Source organism: Danaus plexippus, chromosome 4 (genome assembly GCF_018135715.1).
Source record: "Danaus plexippus chromosome 4, MEX_DaPlex, whole genome shotgun sequence".
NCBI lineage: Eukaryota > Metazoa > Arthropoda > Insecta > Lepidoptera > Nymphalidae > Danaus > Danaus plexippus.
Genome location: NC_083538.1, coordinates 8,231,424 through 8,251,022, shown reverse-complemented (window position 1 = coordinate 8,251,022; position 19,599 = coordinate 8,231,424). Strand labels below are relative to the sequence as shown.

Sequence of the window (19,599 nt, the reverse complement as noted above, 5' to 3'; positions counted from 1 at the left end):
AAAACTACTCGAAATACTGGTCTGAAGGAGTCACCGATGATATCAGGGATGCCTCTGAGAGGGGTTGAAGAGAGGGTGGTATTGGGAGATAAAAAAACATGACGTCCTTCCAGGATAGGAGTCTAAGATCGCCTCTTTAGGGCGTCTCTCATCTGTCCGGCAGTGGGGGAACGGGGAGTAGACAACCCTTGCGATGACAAGTGGTTTTAGATGTTCAATCTTAGTCACGAAAAATCTTTTTGAGATCGTCTTAAAGTGTTCTACTATAGTCGAAAATTAGAGATCCCTTTGGAGGTCTGAGTTCCTGATATAACAGGGTGCGCCTCAGGAAAACCGCATGAATTTATTTTGTAGCATGAGTTTGTTAATTATTGAAGTAGAAGCGTAAGCGAAGCACACGTTTGCGTATGATATGGCTGGAAGTACGCAGGTCTTATAAAGTGTGACCTTATTTCTTAAGACATTTTACCTTTACTGCAGATCAAGGGGTATAAAGGGCTATATGATAACAGGGCAGCTAAGTCCCCTGTGTCTTACAATCTAGATATGTGGGTGGCAATTGGACAATTATCCAGGTTGACGCCTAGTTATTTAACCTTGTTTGACAAGGGATGAGGCATTCGTATAATTTAATATACTATTTTATGAAATCCGAAACAGCTATTTTTAGCAAAGACAACTGTGGTGCTCTTTTCGGGATTTTATTTGTATCAGGATGATATAGTCCAGGGACCATTGAGTATATATTACGGTATGGTCTGCGAATAGGGTTAAGTGTGTTTATATTTTTGGTGAATAGCAAGTGTAGAAGTGATGACAGGAAATTTTTGGGTGCCTGATAGTATTTTTTGCGTCGTATAGATTATTGGTAAATTGTGAGGAATATACGATAAAAGAAATAGTAAAGATATTCTCAAAGCCTCTGAGAACCGAACTAAAACATAGACGTAAATAAAATATGCCAGTAATCATACTATCGTCATCTCATTGTAATGCAGCATTAAAGATAAATGTCGTTATATCACATTTAACATTGAATTCCGAGTCATACATATTAGCATATCGAACATATCAGCTAGATTCTACTAGTCTAGTAGAGTATTCAAATTGAAGAATTGTAAAAAATGTAATTGTAAAAAGCCTTTAAATATTGCTGTTCCGATTTTACAACAGAGTATACTTTACAACAGTACAATATTTTATTAAAATTATATATAAATAAAAGTTTTACAAAACGAAAAAGAATCGAACAAACTTCAATGTCATTAAATTTGGGGATATTTGAATGAGAATTAATAAAACAGCCAATGTACTTGTAATAATATAATCACCTGCTAATATTATCAACAAATCGAGCATAGTAACACGACAGTTAACATCCTTATACACAACGCTTGCTTCAATTTTATTTATACTATTTAAACCAAAAGAAAACATAATTGTGCGTTTTTTGTTAACTACGAAGACTGAAGAAGAATCTGTAAATAATAACAGTTAATATTTTTAATTAACCTTCAAACTGACAGTGTTGTCGACGTAGAGCACACTAACGTTACGAACTCATTAAATTTCAATTATCATGATATAATTTATTCCATAAATATATAAGAGTTGACGTCTTCGAAGCCGGTGTTTCAAAGCTTATTTACTTTGTATAATGCGCAATAAACTCTGGATCGTTTGTCTTATACGTAAAAGCATTAATTTCAATTCCTTCTTTTATTAATTATTCCAATGGCGCCGGCATCAAAAAGCTTAAAGACGATGCGGTTTTTGAATAAGAGCAATGTTGTTTTTTTATTCTGTGACAGCGTGTAAAAATTTATGTTATAACATTCAAATATAAATTCATTAAACAATTCCGATCTTACACATATAAACTTACAAAAGACTCTAACAGACATTACTTAATTCAAATAAGGTATACGTTTAAGCATAAATAGAATAGAATAGAATAGAATAGCAAAGGCACAGTCAAAATACATAAAGTGTCCAATAAGTATTTATATGATTTTAAACAAATGTTTAATATTTAGACATTAATGATTAAGAAAACGCGCGTCTTCCTTAGCCATCGACGATAAAGAGTGATTCTAAATCCTTGTTTGTTTGATAGCTATCGAGTTACCTTGAAAATTCACGGAAGTTGATCGGCAAAAAATTGTCTCATTGTATCATGTGCCTTCATTCACGAAGAAAAAACCATTCTCATTATTATAGCTATTTGTTGGAAATTTCGAACATTCTAATTGATTTACTTTTTTATGTTAATAGCTTATGAGATTGAGAAACGATTTTTATCTTACATTTAAATTGAAAAAAGTATGATATGACAGCCAGGCTTGTCGACAATTCAAATATTTCTTGTTCGGATATTTTTTTATAACAATTTTTTTTTTTTTTCATCTGTGGTTAAGTATCGTATAACAAAACCTTTAATACAATTTTATATCTTTAATTACGAAGGAAAAGTTATTTTATTTTTTCTTATAACTGTTTTTAAGATGTTCTATCTCGAAGGTACTTAAAAAAAAAGGTATGCAATGATGCGCTAAAACTAACTTTCAAGTATATCTAACCTCTTTGGTATTGCTTTTCTTGCTTGTTTTAAGTAATTAAACTGCTTGCTGTGTCAGAGAGGAAAGCAAAATTTATTTACTAGAAAAAAATTCTTTGAGAAGACTACACGGTTAACCTGTACGGTAGCTTAGATTAACATTTTGACTTTCGAATAAAACGCATGCGCGTGCACATACGAGATAACACATCGCCAAAGACTAGTTATTAAATTACATTAATTCTGAACTATTTAAAATCTCACTCATAAGTATTGTAAGTATTTCATATTACGTTCTTCAGTTTAGTTACTGGGTGCTTCACTTACTAAGGATATTTACAGTCGGTGAACAGCTGATATGCGACATCGATATTTGTGCAACGATATATTATTCATTCTTTTCAATTAATGTTACTGTTTTGATTGCACTATAGCACACACTCTCTTTATATGAAATAACCTTCGAACAGACAGACAGAAGAAGATCATTTATAATATTTAATAATCATTCTACTTCAACATCTTAACCTACATCATTCCTACGTAACCAACAATTTCACTTATCTCATTATATCTCATTTTCTTACTTATCTAAAGAGTCTGTATATAATTAGTAAATGATTTTTGTTTTAACGTTTCTTCACGCAGACTTTGAATTTCCGACGTCATGATATTGCCATAGTCAGACTACATTTAGCGAGTTAACAACGAAGATTTAAGGAGAATACGTTATAAATCCAAGAGAATTTCAAAGTAACAACGAGGCTTCTAAATTATTCGATGGAAACATTCCACTACAACAATTGTTATTGATTTAGAAGATATAGTTTAAACTGAATTATTCTTCAGTCCTCCCGTCCCCTACTAAGACTAAACCTTCGGTGAAATTTGAAAGACGACTTCCTCTTTTCTGTTTTTTCGACTTCAGTAGGTTTGGCATCTACTAAATTGTCCGCACTCTTTGCAACTTGAACACTCTTCCTTCTATTCTTCATGGATTTCACCAATTTATAGAACTTCCCTTTCTTCTTAGTCGGATCGAGAGTGAGATCTGCTAGTTCTTCTACTTCCACGCTGAATTCTGATGATATGTCTCCCAAATCTTCGATACTATGACTTTCTACTTCTTTAACTTGAGGTACTTCAAGTTTTGTTTTCGAAGTATTGGGCTTTTGTTCCACCGGAGGTGGGGGAGCTTCGGGGTCAATGCACTGAAATTTAAATAAACTTTTTTTGAACCCTATATTGAGTTATTATTTCCAGTTAGGGATGCAAAGGGGAGAACTAGTGCCTGCGGTCCCAAATTTTTAACCTTACCTGGTAGGGTTGCATGGCATATAGATGTGACATATACGACTCATGTCATCTATTAGGAGTATATCCACATAAAGGCTAGAACCAACAAATACTAATACCGCTTACGGACAGCGACACTGTCAGAGAAAATTTCCAACCAAAAGCAGTCACCAATCCACCAGCTTAACCTGGTGGCTAAAGCAATATTCCTCCAATTATAGACAACTCAAAATCAATCACTTAGTTTCTAGTAATTCCTATTTTCTTAGCCACGGTCTCCTTCAGGATAAGGTGCTAGAACCCACTGGGCTAAGGCTATTATTATACTTTACTATTTTTGGCTTAAAATCAGTGCTCTCTTTCTTTCTCTCAGAGCTCAAGAACACCGCCGTTTTGAAAGTGAAGTTAAATCAAAATAATTGCCAAATTGGTTGATTACTCGAAAATCTAAAGATAGACATAGGATACGACACCAATAGGTGTTGGAAACTTACTTCACTCCTCTGTGGCACACCAAATATCCAAATGTGGGATTTGAGTAATAATTCGCTCAAACATAGTATCGAAGAAGTTGTCAGTGGATACACTGGCAGCCATTAAGCTAGAATATTGTATCTTGTAATACAAGATACAAGAAATATGCTTTATGGATATTCAAATGCACAGACTGTTGAAGACGTCATGGGGAAGTTAAAGTTACAGAGTGAAAACGCTCAAGATAGCGAATCGAGGCCACCCTCGAGTATTCAGCTTTGAGGGCAGAAATCCCTGAGAGTGAATCCACGTAAATTTCCTTGAGTCTCCAGGACTAATTCTGTTGAATTCCCTCTTCAAGTAGCAGCTTGAACGAAAGTGGATTTGGTTAAAGCACGATTATTTGTCTTAAAACGAAATCGAGTTTATTCTGTCGATTAAACGACATATATTTAGGGATATCTCTAACTTAGAAGTATTCAGTTCAACCTACAGCACCGAATCGCAAGCTGGAAACTACGTGAGACATGAATAACGTGAAAAATCCGGTGTGAGTCATTTGCGAGGCGGGAGCGATTACGAAAAGACCTGAGATGTGTGTGGGAGATCAGCATACTTGAGTTATAGATTTATTTATCGTCTAATAGCATTTTTTTTTAATTCAATATTGTGGTGACTGCCAGCATATTCTATATATAAAATATTCGCCTTAAAAAAAATTTAATTGGTTTTTCATTTTTGAGTATGATGAAAATAAACTTGAAAAGAAAAGACAAGGAAAGTAACATTGCAAGAAATATGTAAATGAAGTATATTTTAATTTTAAGAAGAAGAAAAGTTTTCAAAGAAATGATTGACATGAATCGTGGTACATCTTGTCATTAAGCGGTCCGCAGACAATATCCTCGACCCAACTTCAAATTTAAATCCCACCGACATTAATAGTGTCTTTCAAAGTCGTTTTTGTATTAATTTCGCTGTTTTCTTGAATATATTTCTGTAATAAGATAACTTCAAAGCGGGAATCCGACTTTGTGGATTACGGTTCGTGCCCCTTTCAGCGATTTCGGTGATTGCTCCAAATTCAATTACATATATTGATTGAATATTGAGTAAAAGGTTATATTGACGTTACGAAAGCGGTTTCCTTTGAAGAATATTTTAAAATAGCACCAAGTGTTTCTCGTAATAAAATAATAATAATAAATAAGTTTGGCTTGTATTAAAATTACTAGTTGCCATTTTCAAAGACTAACTATACAACTTGTTGATATTGTTCTTATATTTTGTTGATAGCATTTCTCGAGACCCGCTTAAATTACCTCTTGGCAATTCGCCAGACATCTTATTTCATAATTTCTTTGTTGGAATTCTTACTTAACTAAACCTCCGGCTCGAAAGTTATTTTAATGATATCATTGGGAATTTAAGCATTTTGTTGCTATCTTCAACATTGCCTTTTGAAAGCTACAGGCTACATTAATACAATATGCTGTAAATTTTACCAGTCTCATTCTAAAATTGAAGTCTTATTAAATATTCTATTTATTCTTCTATGAGTTATACCAACAATATCTTAATTACATTGTATTCTTGGCAAGATTTGAATAGATGACATTTTAATGTGTTGTGCCAAATTTGGATAAATCATTTTTTTCAAATTCTTCAATTAACTTTTGTTATTCCTTTGTTTTAGTGAAATTAAAAAATTTTCAAATGAAATAAATGTAAAGACTAGTTCATGATAGGGTATTTTTATGTAGGTATCATGATTACTGTCACTTACATCCTCTAAGTTGATGCGGTAAGGTGGCACTTGTTCTGGATTCCTCCAGGGTTGGTAATAGGGGGTGTCGGTCAGCGCCTTCCACCCAGGGTACCGGCGGGAGGCTGCGTGGAGCTGATGCACGAGACGAGGTGCCAGCTGAGCCGTTACTCTGTGGAATATATAAAAAGAAACAGTTTTGAACCAAAATAAATGCAACTTTGTAATAAATTTACTGTAAATTACTCGTATATATTTCATAGAAAAAACTTGATGATTATTATGAATATACAGCATCTTATTGGTTACTTCAAACTTTAAAGCTATGTAGAATAACCTGTTAACAAGCCACGCAGGGAGGGCTCCTCGTGGGTCCGATCTAGAGACGTATCCCAGCCAGCTGCCAGGACCATTCCGCCGTCGCACTACGAACCCCGTCAACAACGAAAGGGCTCTGTACAATAAAGTACCATTAAGAACTGATGCTTAGGAACTATTGGTATTTTTTAAGGTAAAGATAAACATTTAATACATACTAGCTTTGTCACTAAAATAAAACATTATGAAATATAATATGATTAAAGACTTTCGCGAGTATTCATTTAAATGAAACTAATATTTTCCGATTGAAAAGTTATGAACAAAAGTAATCGAAACGTCGGGTGTGTAGTTTTTAAAAATAATAAAATAACGCGTAGTAATTCGAAAATATTAGTTTCATTTATTATGAGATATGTTTTGAAAGTGTTTCTGTAAATAAAACATTAAATTTTTTATTTTTTTTATCACTTTTTATTTTGTTTTGAGATCCTGAGTAACATAATTTATATTAACTAATAATAATATTATTTAAAATTTCAATACACCTGACTCACATTCACTCATTAATTTTCGGTATCTTTCTAAACGCCTTTAGTACGTAAAACTTTGAAAATGAATAATGTTAAGAAGAATAATATTAACAAATACTACATATAATAAAAAATAAAACGGACATGCATTTAAATACATTTTCATGGCGGAGTGTTGAAATTAAGTTGACATAAAATTAAAAATTACAGATAATATTATTTTATAAATGAAATTGAATTTCAATCAAATATAGGATCGAGAGGATCTTAAACTAAGTGCTTGTAGCAATAAATTAAGACTATTTTCAATCAAAACAGAAACAAAACATTTCTGTGCTATTGTTTCCAAGCCTATTGTCCTGTTAAATTGTTTATTGACGAATTTCTCTCCGAAAAAAGTTCCGTCAACAGACAAAAGTACTATTATTTTCATGAGTATTATAACGAAAATGTTACATAGCCTCTGTTTATAATATTATTAGTTGCTTTTTTTTATTTCTTTACTCCATCATTATCAAGCAAGGAATTCACCTTTAAATATTTAACAGGAATACAATAATTACTCGAATATAAATGCTTCGTATCGATTTCCGTCTACCAAATGTATGTGACGACTAAGATAAGGTATTATTATTTTTCAACTTAATTACTAAAAACAATTAAAAACATTAATATAACAAACTGAATAAGAAAAATATACTTTACATTAAGTTATAGAGAACAGTATGCTTAGTCTAATTTTGCATCGCCGTACTACGGACAGAACGTTACCAGTTTTTCACTCATATATCTTTGACCACAATACTATGAACGTAGGTTATACAATAGGAAACGAAAAACGCTTCGTATGTAATGTAATTATGCAATCTCGGACTAAGTATAATACTCTTTTGCGTCCTAAAATCTTGCCACATTATAGTATTAACGTTAAGAAATGAGAACTGCCAATATTTCGTAAGTAATTTGACACAAACTTTACATATGTATATTGATAAATACGGAGATAAAGCTATGTACACAAATATGTCTGAATTTTCGGTTATTCGATTATTGGCTTTGGTCACATTCAATCTACTCGCTTGTTTTGCTAAAATATTATATTTGTACAATCCTAATTAAACCGATATTTAATTCCGATGCTATGTATTTAATAGCAAATAGTGTACAGCGGCGGCACTGACGCATGTAAAGTTATCTTATCTGGAGTACCGAGTCCGGATAATGACAAACCACCTACAGGATAAACTTGATGACGTCATACAAAAGTTTTAAATTAAATTAATACACATATGAAATAAGAAATAAAAAAGAGTTCAGAGGTATCAATTAAAGGATTTATTCCGTCGCATTAGAAAGAGTCATGGAAAATAGAACACGAAATAAAAATTTCTCATTATAATAATAAACAAATGGTTATTGGAATATTTAATTCAATAAAACTTTTAATAATATAAAATGTTTACAAACATTTTTTTCGTAAGATGTTTTGTTATACGAACAGATTAAAAAAGAATTTTCCAAAAGATCACGTCATTCGGCTTTGATAGTAAGAGCTGTTTCCTTTAAATGTTTAATACATTGGCAACACCGATCCATTAATTAGTACAGATAAATAAACAACCGACTTAAAGACAAAAGAATATAAATTATACTAATGTAGGTTTATTTAATGATACTAGTTTTACATTATAAGTTATACATTAATGTAGAATTCACTTGTATAATCATAGCTGATGTTTACCTTAATAATAGTATTGTTATTTTTGTTGTATCAGAATATAGGACGCTATGAATTTCGTATCAGCGCTCATGGGATTCCTACCCAACATTCCGCTTTGACAATAGTAATAACTGTCGAATGCCGTCGATCGTTCCGATTCCAAATAACTTTTGGTAAATTACAGCGAATTTACCAAAAGTTATTTGGAATATTTTTAAATATACCTACCTCACGTTCTTTAAGTCATTTTGCGTTAATAAAGAAATTAGGTGAAGAAATTAATGGACGTAGTATCCTAGCGGTATAGGTGTTGATATTGTATGATAGTTTTAATCGGCAACCTTTACATACCTGACGAAACCTTTCCTTGGCGGGTAATCCTTGTGATAGACGGAGTGGTTTAGGATCATCTTCTCATCTCCCGTGTCCAGCCAGGACCTCTGCAGGACGAAGTCCCGGTTCTTGAGCGGTGCGGGACACGACACTGACAAGGATATCAATTCATACAAATGACGTAATAAATAAGGTACACAACAGTTAGGTAAATGATGGCGAGTAGGACGTTTAGATATGAGACGATTTGAATTTTGTAATTACGTTTTTATGTAAGTCACATAAATTAAAGAAACAAGTACTTAACATAACGTAAAATAAATAGAAGCAACGTAAATAACAAAAAGAAAAGTATTGTATTAATTTATGGACGCCATTTTAATTATAAATGCTCATGCGTACGACACAATATTTTAATATCGGACAATTTAAATTTTATACCAATGCCAGAAATGTAATGAGTATATATTAAAACAAGCCCCTAATTAGAGCCGAATATTTGGAGGTATCGAAAACTTGAATGTGAGGTGTGATTATATTTATCATAGTATTTATGGAGCGTTAATACAATCTAACTTACTTTGGGTTTTAAGTCGACCCTGTTAAATTCAGGAGCCTGTTGGATCTTGTATATCAAAATAAGAAAAAAATATTTAAGCAAATCATTAAAAAAATTCAAAAAGAATATTCATTTAAAATAATGAAATAACCTGCCTTAGAAAACAAAACTAATACGATGAAAAATTTTCATCTGAAAGAGAAAATTTTAATTTCTTGAAATATAAAATTACAGCATTGAAACGATGTCTGGCTCTGATTGGAATGTTATTGGAAATTATTAAATGATATTAAAATACCAAACGGCTGAAAACATCAAAGATCTTAATCGGTATAAGACATTTGAGTTCAGTAAATATGCTAGGAATTATTGGGTGTTATTATTTATCGCGAAACCTTTTCTGTGAACCTTATTGAGCACTTTTGATATATTCTAACATCTCTACTACACGATTGTTATATTATAACTCGGTACTCATGCAACTCTCCTTTACTATTTTATATCGCAAAAAATGATCCTCGCTAGTCCCAATCCGTAACAGGCTACCCTCGACGGATAGCGTTGCAGGCTGCGGTCTTTTTGACCCGATTACAAAACTATGCCTTATTTTATAATACATTCAGAGTTGTACATATATATTTTTATACTTTCATTTCATACACAGGTGTATTTTAGAAATTTACTAAGAAATTTTCGTGCGAAAATATAGAAAAGACATTTTAATTCAGATAAATTTTGTTGTCGGATTATAAATTTCACCGTAATAAAGTGGGAAATAATTTTTTTTTCATTTTTCAATTCGTTTTCAATGGAATAAATAAATACGAAAGAGAGTTAGTGCAATAATTTTTCAAATCTCCTGAAGTACTTTAATGTCGTAATCTGCTATTAATCAAGAGCCAGATGAATGAAGAGCCGATTTATTCAGTTTCCGTTCCCTGATTAGAAACGTAAGCATTGATAAATTAAGATATTCAGAACAAATTAAAAATTATTTTCTCTACATTTACCACAAATTGTTAAGTTTATAACACAAAATCTGATTAATATAATCATATTTCACTTCAATAACTCACTTCTTTCTTTCGTTTTTTGAACATTATTTTTCAATTAATTACTGAAAACTTGGACTTTAATTCAGAATTATGATAAAATACGTCATTAAATCCTTGCAATGTCACTGACTTCTTGAATTATTTTATAATACGTCATATTTTATTAAGGGTAAGGCATCCCTAGTAGGTTTGTTTTAAATTTGGTAAGGTAGAGAGAGGAGCTTGGACGGTGGAGGTAAGCTTTTAACGCGCGTTAGATAGGGGCCCCTTAAACATACACCTGGGTCGCAAGTCCCAGGCACTGTTGAAGCTCCTCTCCCTGTAACGCGATGGACCCGGCACCCGCATGGTGAATCCATGGAATGTTGAGAAGTTTCGTCTCTGGTATACTCGTCAAAAATAAACCTGTATTTTTGTTTTTACATAAGATCCTTGTTCATACGGTCAACTCGAGATCGCGACAAATAAATATATGTTATTATAATTAAAGGAATTTTAAGATGGAACAATTTTTCTCGTCAAGGTGGTCACTATTAATCCTAGCGTTTGTATTTCATTCAACTCGAAGATCCGATTTTCGAGTACCAAAGATTATATATAATAAAACTGGATAGAGAAAAAATATACTTGTAGGTATATTTTAAGAAATACAATAAACTTGTTTACGACTACGACTTCATCCTTGTGGACTTCGAAGCAAGGTTCAATGAGGCATAAATATTGTTTATTTCATCAAAACAAATGTCATAATTAAACCAATTGGCTGCCCGCAGCGCCATCTGTAGTCTGACACGTGACGTCACACAAAATACAACTTGTATGCCGTTACATCAAACGTTCATGCCTCGCGAATAATTTCACAATTATACAAATGTATTTCACACTTACTTAACACTGACATTTCCTCTGGACACAGAATTTCCTTTATATAAAGTAATACAAACGTATTGAGGATGCCATTCTGTAATAAGATGTCGGAGGGAGCTACACAGCTTCAATATATATTGTGATATGACGTGATCGAGTTATTCAAACAAATGACAATGAATAAGAAACGTGCAGTCATGAGCGCGTTTGTCAATTATGAGAGGCGGCGGGCGTGAAAAGCATAAGGAACAAAGGGAGATTGCAAATCTGTGATGACTCACTAGTGTTGGCGGCGCCAACATCAACATATTAAATATCTGATATAAATATATCTGAGCTCTTCAACCGTCTATTTTTATGTAAATTTTCATCAAAATCGACTGAGCAGTTTGTTTAAAAAAAAATACTCACGCAAGTGTTCATACAAGCGTGTACCTACGTCTGAAAAAAAACATCCGAGCACGTATATATGAATGATAAAAAGACGACGTAACCTTAAACATTTTTATATTTATCGCATTTTATTACATATACATAATGATAACACTAATTACAATGAAAATTAAAATATCTTTTATAATAATGGTAAGTAAATGGAAGATAAAAATGAATCCCTATAAATATATGACTGTGATCAGAAAAAAGAAAACAGGAAAAGTTTTTATACAGATACAACCCTGTACCGTACCGACAACAAAGATTTGATCGAACATTTGCGGTGTCTGAGCTATTTATATAAGCCAAAAGAATCGACTTATTTAGGTGACGTGTATAAATTTGAGCATAAAAAAGGAATAACGTAAAATTACGTAACGCTATTCCTTTAACGTTTAGTAAGTTTCCTCCTGCCTGGATAATGGATGGATTCGATGGATGATAAGCTAATCTCCTCAAGCCATAAAGTCATGGCCTCACCATAATGATCACTTGGATCATTGAAGGATGGGCGCCACCTTGTCTTATCAGCCATAATTTATAATCTCAAAGAACTTTACATACATTATATACTCCACTTGTTATTTTTACGTACGGTAGACCTTTATTAGTAACATGTTAAGGATTTGTTTATTTAGCTAATAAAAATTATAAACATTAATAATTCAGTGGAGATTTTTTATACTTTATAATAATTTGTTAGAGATAATTGTTATATCAACATATCGCAAATGACATTCCGACTTCATAGCGTAATTTTAGTAGTATGAAATATTCTGCTATATGTTTTTTCTATTACCATATATATTATTGACTAATATTAAAATAAAAAAGGCTTTAATTTAATTAAAGTTGTCAAATTTTTAATTTAAAATAAATGTATCCTACTTCACGTAGAAAATACATAGAGAATAAATTTTTATTCGGGTTGATATGTTATCATGTGTATTAAGGTTTAAAAAAATTATAAATACGAATAAAAATTGTTTTGTATTGATATATTTAGATACACACACCAGAAATCACCTTAACTATGCCACTACGAACAATATCTCTTTCAGACCCAGAGACATAACGGGTATACAAGACGCCTTTACTGAGAACCCAATCGATTTGGTTATAAAAATCCTTTTACAAGCTAAAATATAACAGCCACAATGGCCACATCAAGATTTTATGAACGTCAATAAAGATTGAGTGAAATGGCTATAAGTTATAACCATACCTGTTTTATACATAAATATTTATAAATATGTTATGTATACCTATCTACCAGACGTAGTAGTAATTGTGTAATCTCCCCGATACTTTGTACGCGGTACTCGATGCTCAGTGAATTAGGTACAGCGATATCCAAACAACATCAAGTACAGGTAGGACCGAAATTCTTAATGTATGTAAAATAGCTACCAACTAATACTACACTCGTGCTTTATGTGGTGCATCCAACAGACTCGATACTGATATTCTCGTAGATAATGAAAACAGCTTCTCGGGTAAAGAACAACCAAAAAAATACTCTTTAATTACCATAATTTTAATATTTTTGAAGTGACACTTGTAACGCGACTTCCAACAAGGTTGCGTTAAATGTTCAACGCTCGTGGGGGAATAGAAAGAGACGGAGCGAGAGTGAATGGGTGGGTCCATTGTGAATTGTAAGGAATATTTATAAAGCTCGTCCTAAACAAACAATATGAGTTCATTAAAAATTATTACTACCCCTTCCTATTTTCATTTCCACATTACGAAGTTTCACTTCCTCCCTGCGGAGGGACTCCACGCATTATTTTTTTGTTGTAACGAAGGTTATCCGTGTGAATAATCGGTTTTAATACAAGCTTAAATACATAGCTGCCCACTAGAGCATATTCCTATCTCACGTCGACACGTGATTCAGTTAATTCCTGCAAACGAATCTAGCCACAATGATAAATAGAACTCACTGGCATAGTATCCGACATCGTTGTTGACATTGATGTGACCTGCGTCTTCGGCCGCCAGCATGTGTGTATCCCAGACTGATCGGTACTCCGGGTCGTGAAGCACGTCGTACAACGCTTCAGGATCCACATCTTCGAATTCAGCGACCACCTACCATGAAATTCATAAATAATAAGATCTAAGACTTTAACGAGTATTCATTTAAATGAAACTAATATTTTCGGATTACCGCGCGTATTTTTATTATTTTAACTACATACTCCCGACGTTTCCGTTACTTTTCAGCAACAGTGATCACGAACAAACAAAGATTCTATCTCGTAGTAATCCGAAAATATTAGTTTCATTTAAATTATAAATAATACTATAAAATTTATGACATGTGTTCATTAGTATGACTCTTTAAAATATGACTCCTATCATATAAGAAAGAATAGATAAAGAAAGTCGAGATTAACGCGGGTAAAGACAAATCGCAAGGTAATAAGAAAAGGAGCCAGAAGGTGGGTTACAGTTTATGATTACTCAGCAAAATGCTGTAGCTGCTCGAAGCCATTACTACCCGTTAAAGTAGTGCTACACCTTTATATCAGCATTTCTAAGAGGGAGACCAAACTCATTACCTCGTAAAATCTATTGAATACGTGATATATTACGTTACTCAGCCAATCTCCTTAACAATTACTATATAAATTACGTTCAATATAATCCCTATTTTAGAATAAAACATTTAACTTGCATCACAACTTTATACTGCAAATTATAATTAAAACTTTCAAAAGCGTTTCAGTACTATGGTTTACGATCGCAAGGTGTTGCAAAAAGTACGAAACTTCTAAATTAATGCAGCGATTAAATGACTTACCTAATTTATTTATTATTAAAAATCATAAGACATGAGAGACATGTTTTAATGTTAAATAAAGAATAAATTTATATCGTCGGATAAAATTGAAGCTAAAGTCATCTCCAAATTATATATATATTATTATTATATTTCATACGAAGGAAAATCTTCTTCATTCTTCTGTAACATTCTTTTGTCTGCGGTTTGTGTAATTGAGAATGTAAACAACTTGATAAGCGAATGACAAACCATTATTCAACTAATAGTGATGTATTATCACTCATGATTCAGTCTTTTATCGTGAAGTTGCTATGTTAAGAGTGGCATGATATTTTCATCATGAAAATATTATCAATGATGATTAAGACTAAGACATTAAAAAACGGAAATTATTCGGATAATGAATAAACCATTTCTAGAGCTACATGTATTAGATTTATTTTTTTCTTTCAACGTTTGTATCATATGTGGTACCATTTAAATTTTAAACAAAGACCCATATTTACAATGCAGTCGAGTGCGGCTCAACAAAGAATGGGGTTCAATAACCTCTCGGAAGGAAACCCTGGAAGGGTTCCAAGTTTCAGCTTTAGTTTTGTATGAGGGTTCCCACAACCACAACCACACATACACTACACCATGAAAGCACATGTTTTACAATGGTACTTGAGTAAAATTACAAACAGGTATGCCACAGGTTTTTAAGACGAATATTATTTGTACACAAAACGAAAGAGGTTCTAAATGACAAATGTTTTTTTAACAATGATTTTATACTTAGGTTTCACACAAACATTGCCAGACTAAATAAAACAGCACAACAAAATTTAACCCTTGACATCTTCAATAGGCCAGAAATGGTCCATATTGGCAATCAAGCTGGCTTGTTAAACTGTTCACTACGTTGGGGTTTTGTAATTGATTTACCCTCTTATAAAAGGCAATTTCCAGGTCCCTGGAGTTCTGCGTCCAATACACACCATTAGGATCCGACCTCTACAGCTGGATGGCTCCGATTGATGTCTAATACTTTGTTTATAATTCGATTTGACACGACTCTACACACGCTTGAATAACGAGAAAAAAATGGTAGCAATATTTTTGTTAATACAACTTGTATGAAAAAACTTTTGACTATTTTAATTATGAGTTTACTTTAAACGCACATTATTTATTGGGATATAGAAGAAAAATTTAATTATGGGAACAATATTCGTACATGGGACTTTTGGGATAGCTTGTCAATCGTTTTTCTACTAAGCTGAAGTGCCCTTTATCCAAATGGCGAAGAAAGTATGTAATATATAATTTTAATTAATACAGCAAAATAGTCGAAATCCTGTGTGAAGTCGCATGTATGAACGAGTATGTATATTTCCTTTATATTCATTAATGTTATTTTATTTAGATCGTTTTAAGCACGCAATAAACTCGCTCCACTGGTTCAGAATAAACTTTGGATAGGATTTTTATTGTTTGTATCCAACAAAGGGTTGTAAAGATAATTAAAATAGGAAATACTTAAGAGATACTCATTGATACAACCACTACGTGTCTTGTGCTGTCTGTTTTCAACCTTGTGATTGATACGATTATACCAATATGTTTGTTTTTTTTTATTTCTCTCTTTAATTAAAATAATTGGATAGCAAACAGAGACTTTTTAAATTAAATTGATTGTGATTTATCAGATGATACAAAGAAATATTTAACATCCAATTTTAAGGCGGTTATTAGTGAAACTTTGTACAAACATGTAATATAATTGTTCCCTTATCTCTTTTATATATTGTTATGTTATAAATGGTAGCAAATTATATACCACTTTGTTGTTATTTACATGAAAAAGATATACGATATTCCACGCTCTTAATTCCAATTACGCATGTATTTACACATACGAGTACCTTAAAATCTAAATGTAAATTTCAAATCAATTTAACGTCAAACGAGACGCGAGTGTTGCCATCAAAGGAGTTAATATATAATTATTTATTTATTGTATTATAATAATTACAACATATTTTCGTCATGAAACATGTTTCATATTTTTAATTGGGTCAATGAAAAGACAAGGCACGAGTCTGGTAAACACAATTCATCAGGGATTTCGTTTGCGTTCATGATTTTATATCTTACGTGACTGAACGCCGACGAGTTCCGCCATGCTATAAAAAATGTTAGCCGCCAAAATTTTTGTGAAAAAATATAAAAAATTTACGTGACAGGAACTAGAGGCGTTATAATCCACGAGTAATCGGTTTAATTAATTCTATTATGGATTTGTTAAAAAAGAGTGGCTTTAAAATTTTAGTTCAATGAAAAAAAAAAGAAATTTCAGTAATTTTTTTGTCATTTTTGAAGATTGAATTTTTCGTAAACGATACAAAATCGTGACATATTTTTCATCAGAAACAATGGTATATTGAATAATAAGTAACGTGAGAATGATTACAAAATTTATATCTGATATATATTAATTAATTCAAAAACCTCGTGACTGTCCATTACGGTTTTATCGTTCAATTTGTATATAGTAAATAATAAAAAAAAAAATTTCGGTTAAAATACTGTAATCGCTCAGAAAGCGGAATTGTAGCGTAAACCGGAATAAACTTCTGCATCCATTAGATCGCTGTAAAAGGATAAAGATTTATAGTTGATTTTTGTTTATGGTTATGTTGTCTATTATTTTAAGAACTTCTAACTATTTTGTTCACATTTAAGTCTCAAAAGAAGTGTCTACTGTGAATCATCATTTAATTATAATATGCTGAAATTTTCTGTAAAATCTTTAATGATATTTTTTATAAAAAAAAAGTTATTTCGAAACAAAGATATCTAAACATAAATTTTTATTACATTTATTAATTATAAGTATTAATTTCATTTTGTTTTAAACGTCAAAAGGTAACAAATTGTTATGATGAGTTCACACGCAAACTTTTTTTTTTATGTTAAATTATAATATAGTGGGAATCGCATACTTAACGCAATTTTCGTTCAAAAACTGTGAGTTACCTTACGTTAATTTTTATAAAATATTGTTAATTACATATTAAAAAGAAGGCAAAAAATATTTTTAAAAAGATATAATTCTTTGAAATATTTGTTCTGGTTCGAAATAGAAAATAATTGAAGCGTTAATAATTAACGAAAAATAAGTGTCATGTTCTTAAGGAACAAAACCTTCATATTATATAAAAGAAAAAAATCCTTTTGTGACTTGTACTTACATTTCAAAGGCTTAAAAAATCTTTAAAAAGTTTGTATTTAATATAAAACAATGAATTCAAAGAGACAATTAAACAGTATGTATAGAAAAAAGTTACTGCAAAAGACATCACAGAGTTCATGAACGTAACTAATTAACTACCCAGCAGTACTGATTAATGTAGCACGATAATTATATTTAAATTAAAAATACAATATATATGTATAAAGGGATTTAAAAAAAAGCAGATGTTGTAAATGTAAATTGCCATGGCAGTTAATGTGTGTGACCTCTTTGTTTGTTTTCCACTTACGGTGTCTATGGAAGCCATGATTTTATCCCACGCAAACAAGCTTTGACAAGGGTCCAAAACCTCCGGGGTCGCTATTGTTTTAATAAACATGACGTGATGAAATTAATAAATTTAATACGCTCCAAAACGTTAAATTGCGTCTCCCTTACATTATCAGATTGTATTCGGAATCAATACAACTTTTTTGTTATAAGTTTATTAGGAATAATTTACTGTTGAAATTAGACTTTGTGTTTTATCTGTGTAATACTCAATATTATAATATTACAACCACAACCTGACTGTGTAGTATGTTGAAGGTAAACTAAGTGTTACATTTACTGGCTCAGTTAAAAATTTTGGTGTGAAAATATAAATATTCTGTGTCTGTGCTCTCTAAAATTAATCAAAGAATAAATTTCTGTCGAAATAAATAAAATTTACGCGGACAATAGTAAAGTCTTGCAAGTTTGTGGTAAATGTTGTAGGACACGCTTTTGCACTTCCGCAGAAATGAAATCTGTTTTATAAGCCGACGATAAATATTAAATAGGTCAAACGACGGTTGAATAGATAAAATTGTAAACATTTTAACATAGATAACTTTAATTATCGGCTAATCAAAAACAAACCTTGACGGTTCGCAGCGCGCCGTGAGCGGCGTCCTCCGCCCAGACCTTGACTCCATCCTTCTCGTACTCCAGGGTCCATCCGTCCTCGGAGGACAGCAGGTTCTTCAGGGTCTGGAAGTCGGAGTCCTCAGCCACTCGCGCCTCACGCGTCCAACCCGCGCCGCCCATCCGCGCGACATCCCTTCCAAACTGCACCGTGAAACTGACAACCATGAAACATCGATGGTGGTACTTCAACTCGTATCCGATACAATGACCTCTATTTATAAACAAATAGAGGCGTTATTCGTTTGTATGTATTGTATATGTATAGCGCATGCGTGGACCAGGTTTTTTCGACCTCCGATTGTTAGTTAAATGTGAATAGTCGTTGGAGCGTTTAGCGTAAAGTGGCGTTGAGTCACAACCAGCCTGTTTGGTGAAAATTTGTCCTTTTATTAAAGGGCTTTCTAATGACAAATTACAATCAGTTTTATAGGACTAAAACGAAAAAAAAATTCTTATTATGCTATTTAATTTAATACTGTAAACTTTTTACTACAATAGAAAATTCAGAATTATAATTAATGAATAAAGAAATAGTAAATATAAAAAATGTCACAGAATACATATACTTTGTTGACAAATTTTAAATATATGGGTACATAAAGTTTGATTATTAAAATTAATTTAGTTATTTGTAACCTTCTAGTGACAGTCACCTTTATCTGAACAGCTTATGTTAGTGTTTTTTATCTGTTCGTGCTACAAATTAACGA

At 32.0% G+C, this 19,599-nt stretch overlaps 1 protein-coding gene across 1 annotated transcript; it reads right to left on the bottom strand.

The window, feature by feature from the left end:
* Window positions 1–1,310: 1,310 nt before the first annotated feature.
* Window positions 1,311–19,298, bottom strand: LOC116768454 (START domain-containing protein 10-like). Its single transcript, XM_061526929.1, has 6 exons — window positions 18,842–19,298; window positions 13,859–14,006; window positions 9,015–9,147; window positions 6,430–6,546; window positions 6,114–6,264; window positions 1,311–3,768 (listed from the first exon to the last, which is right to left on the bottom strand). Exons 1-6 carry the CDS (start codon window positions 19,052–19,054, stop codon window positions 3,403–3,405), a joined length of 1,128 nt encoding a protein of 375 aa, XP_061382913.1. The 5' UTR covers window positions 19,055–19,298; the 3' UTR covers window positions 1,311–3,402.
* Between the last annotated feature and the right edge of the window lie 301 nt (window positions 19,299–19,599).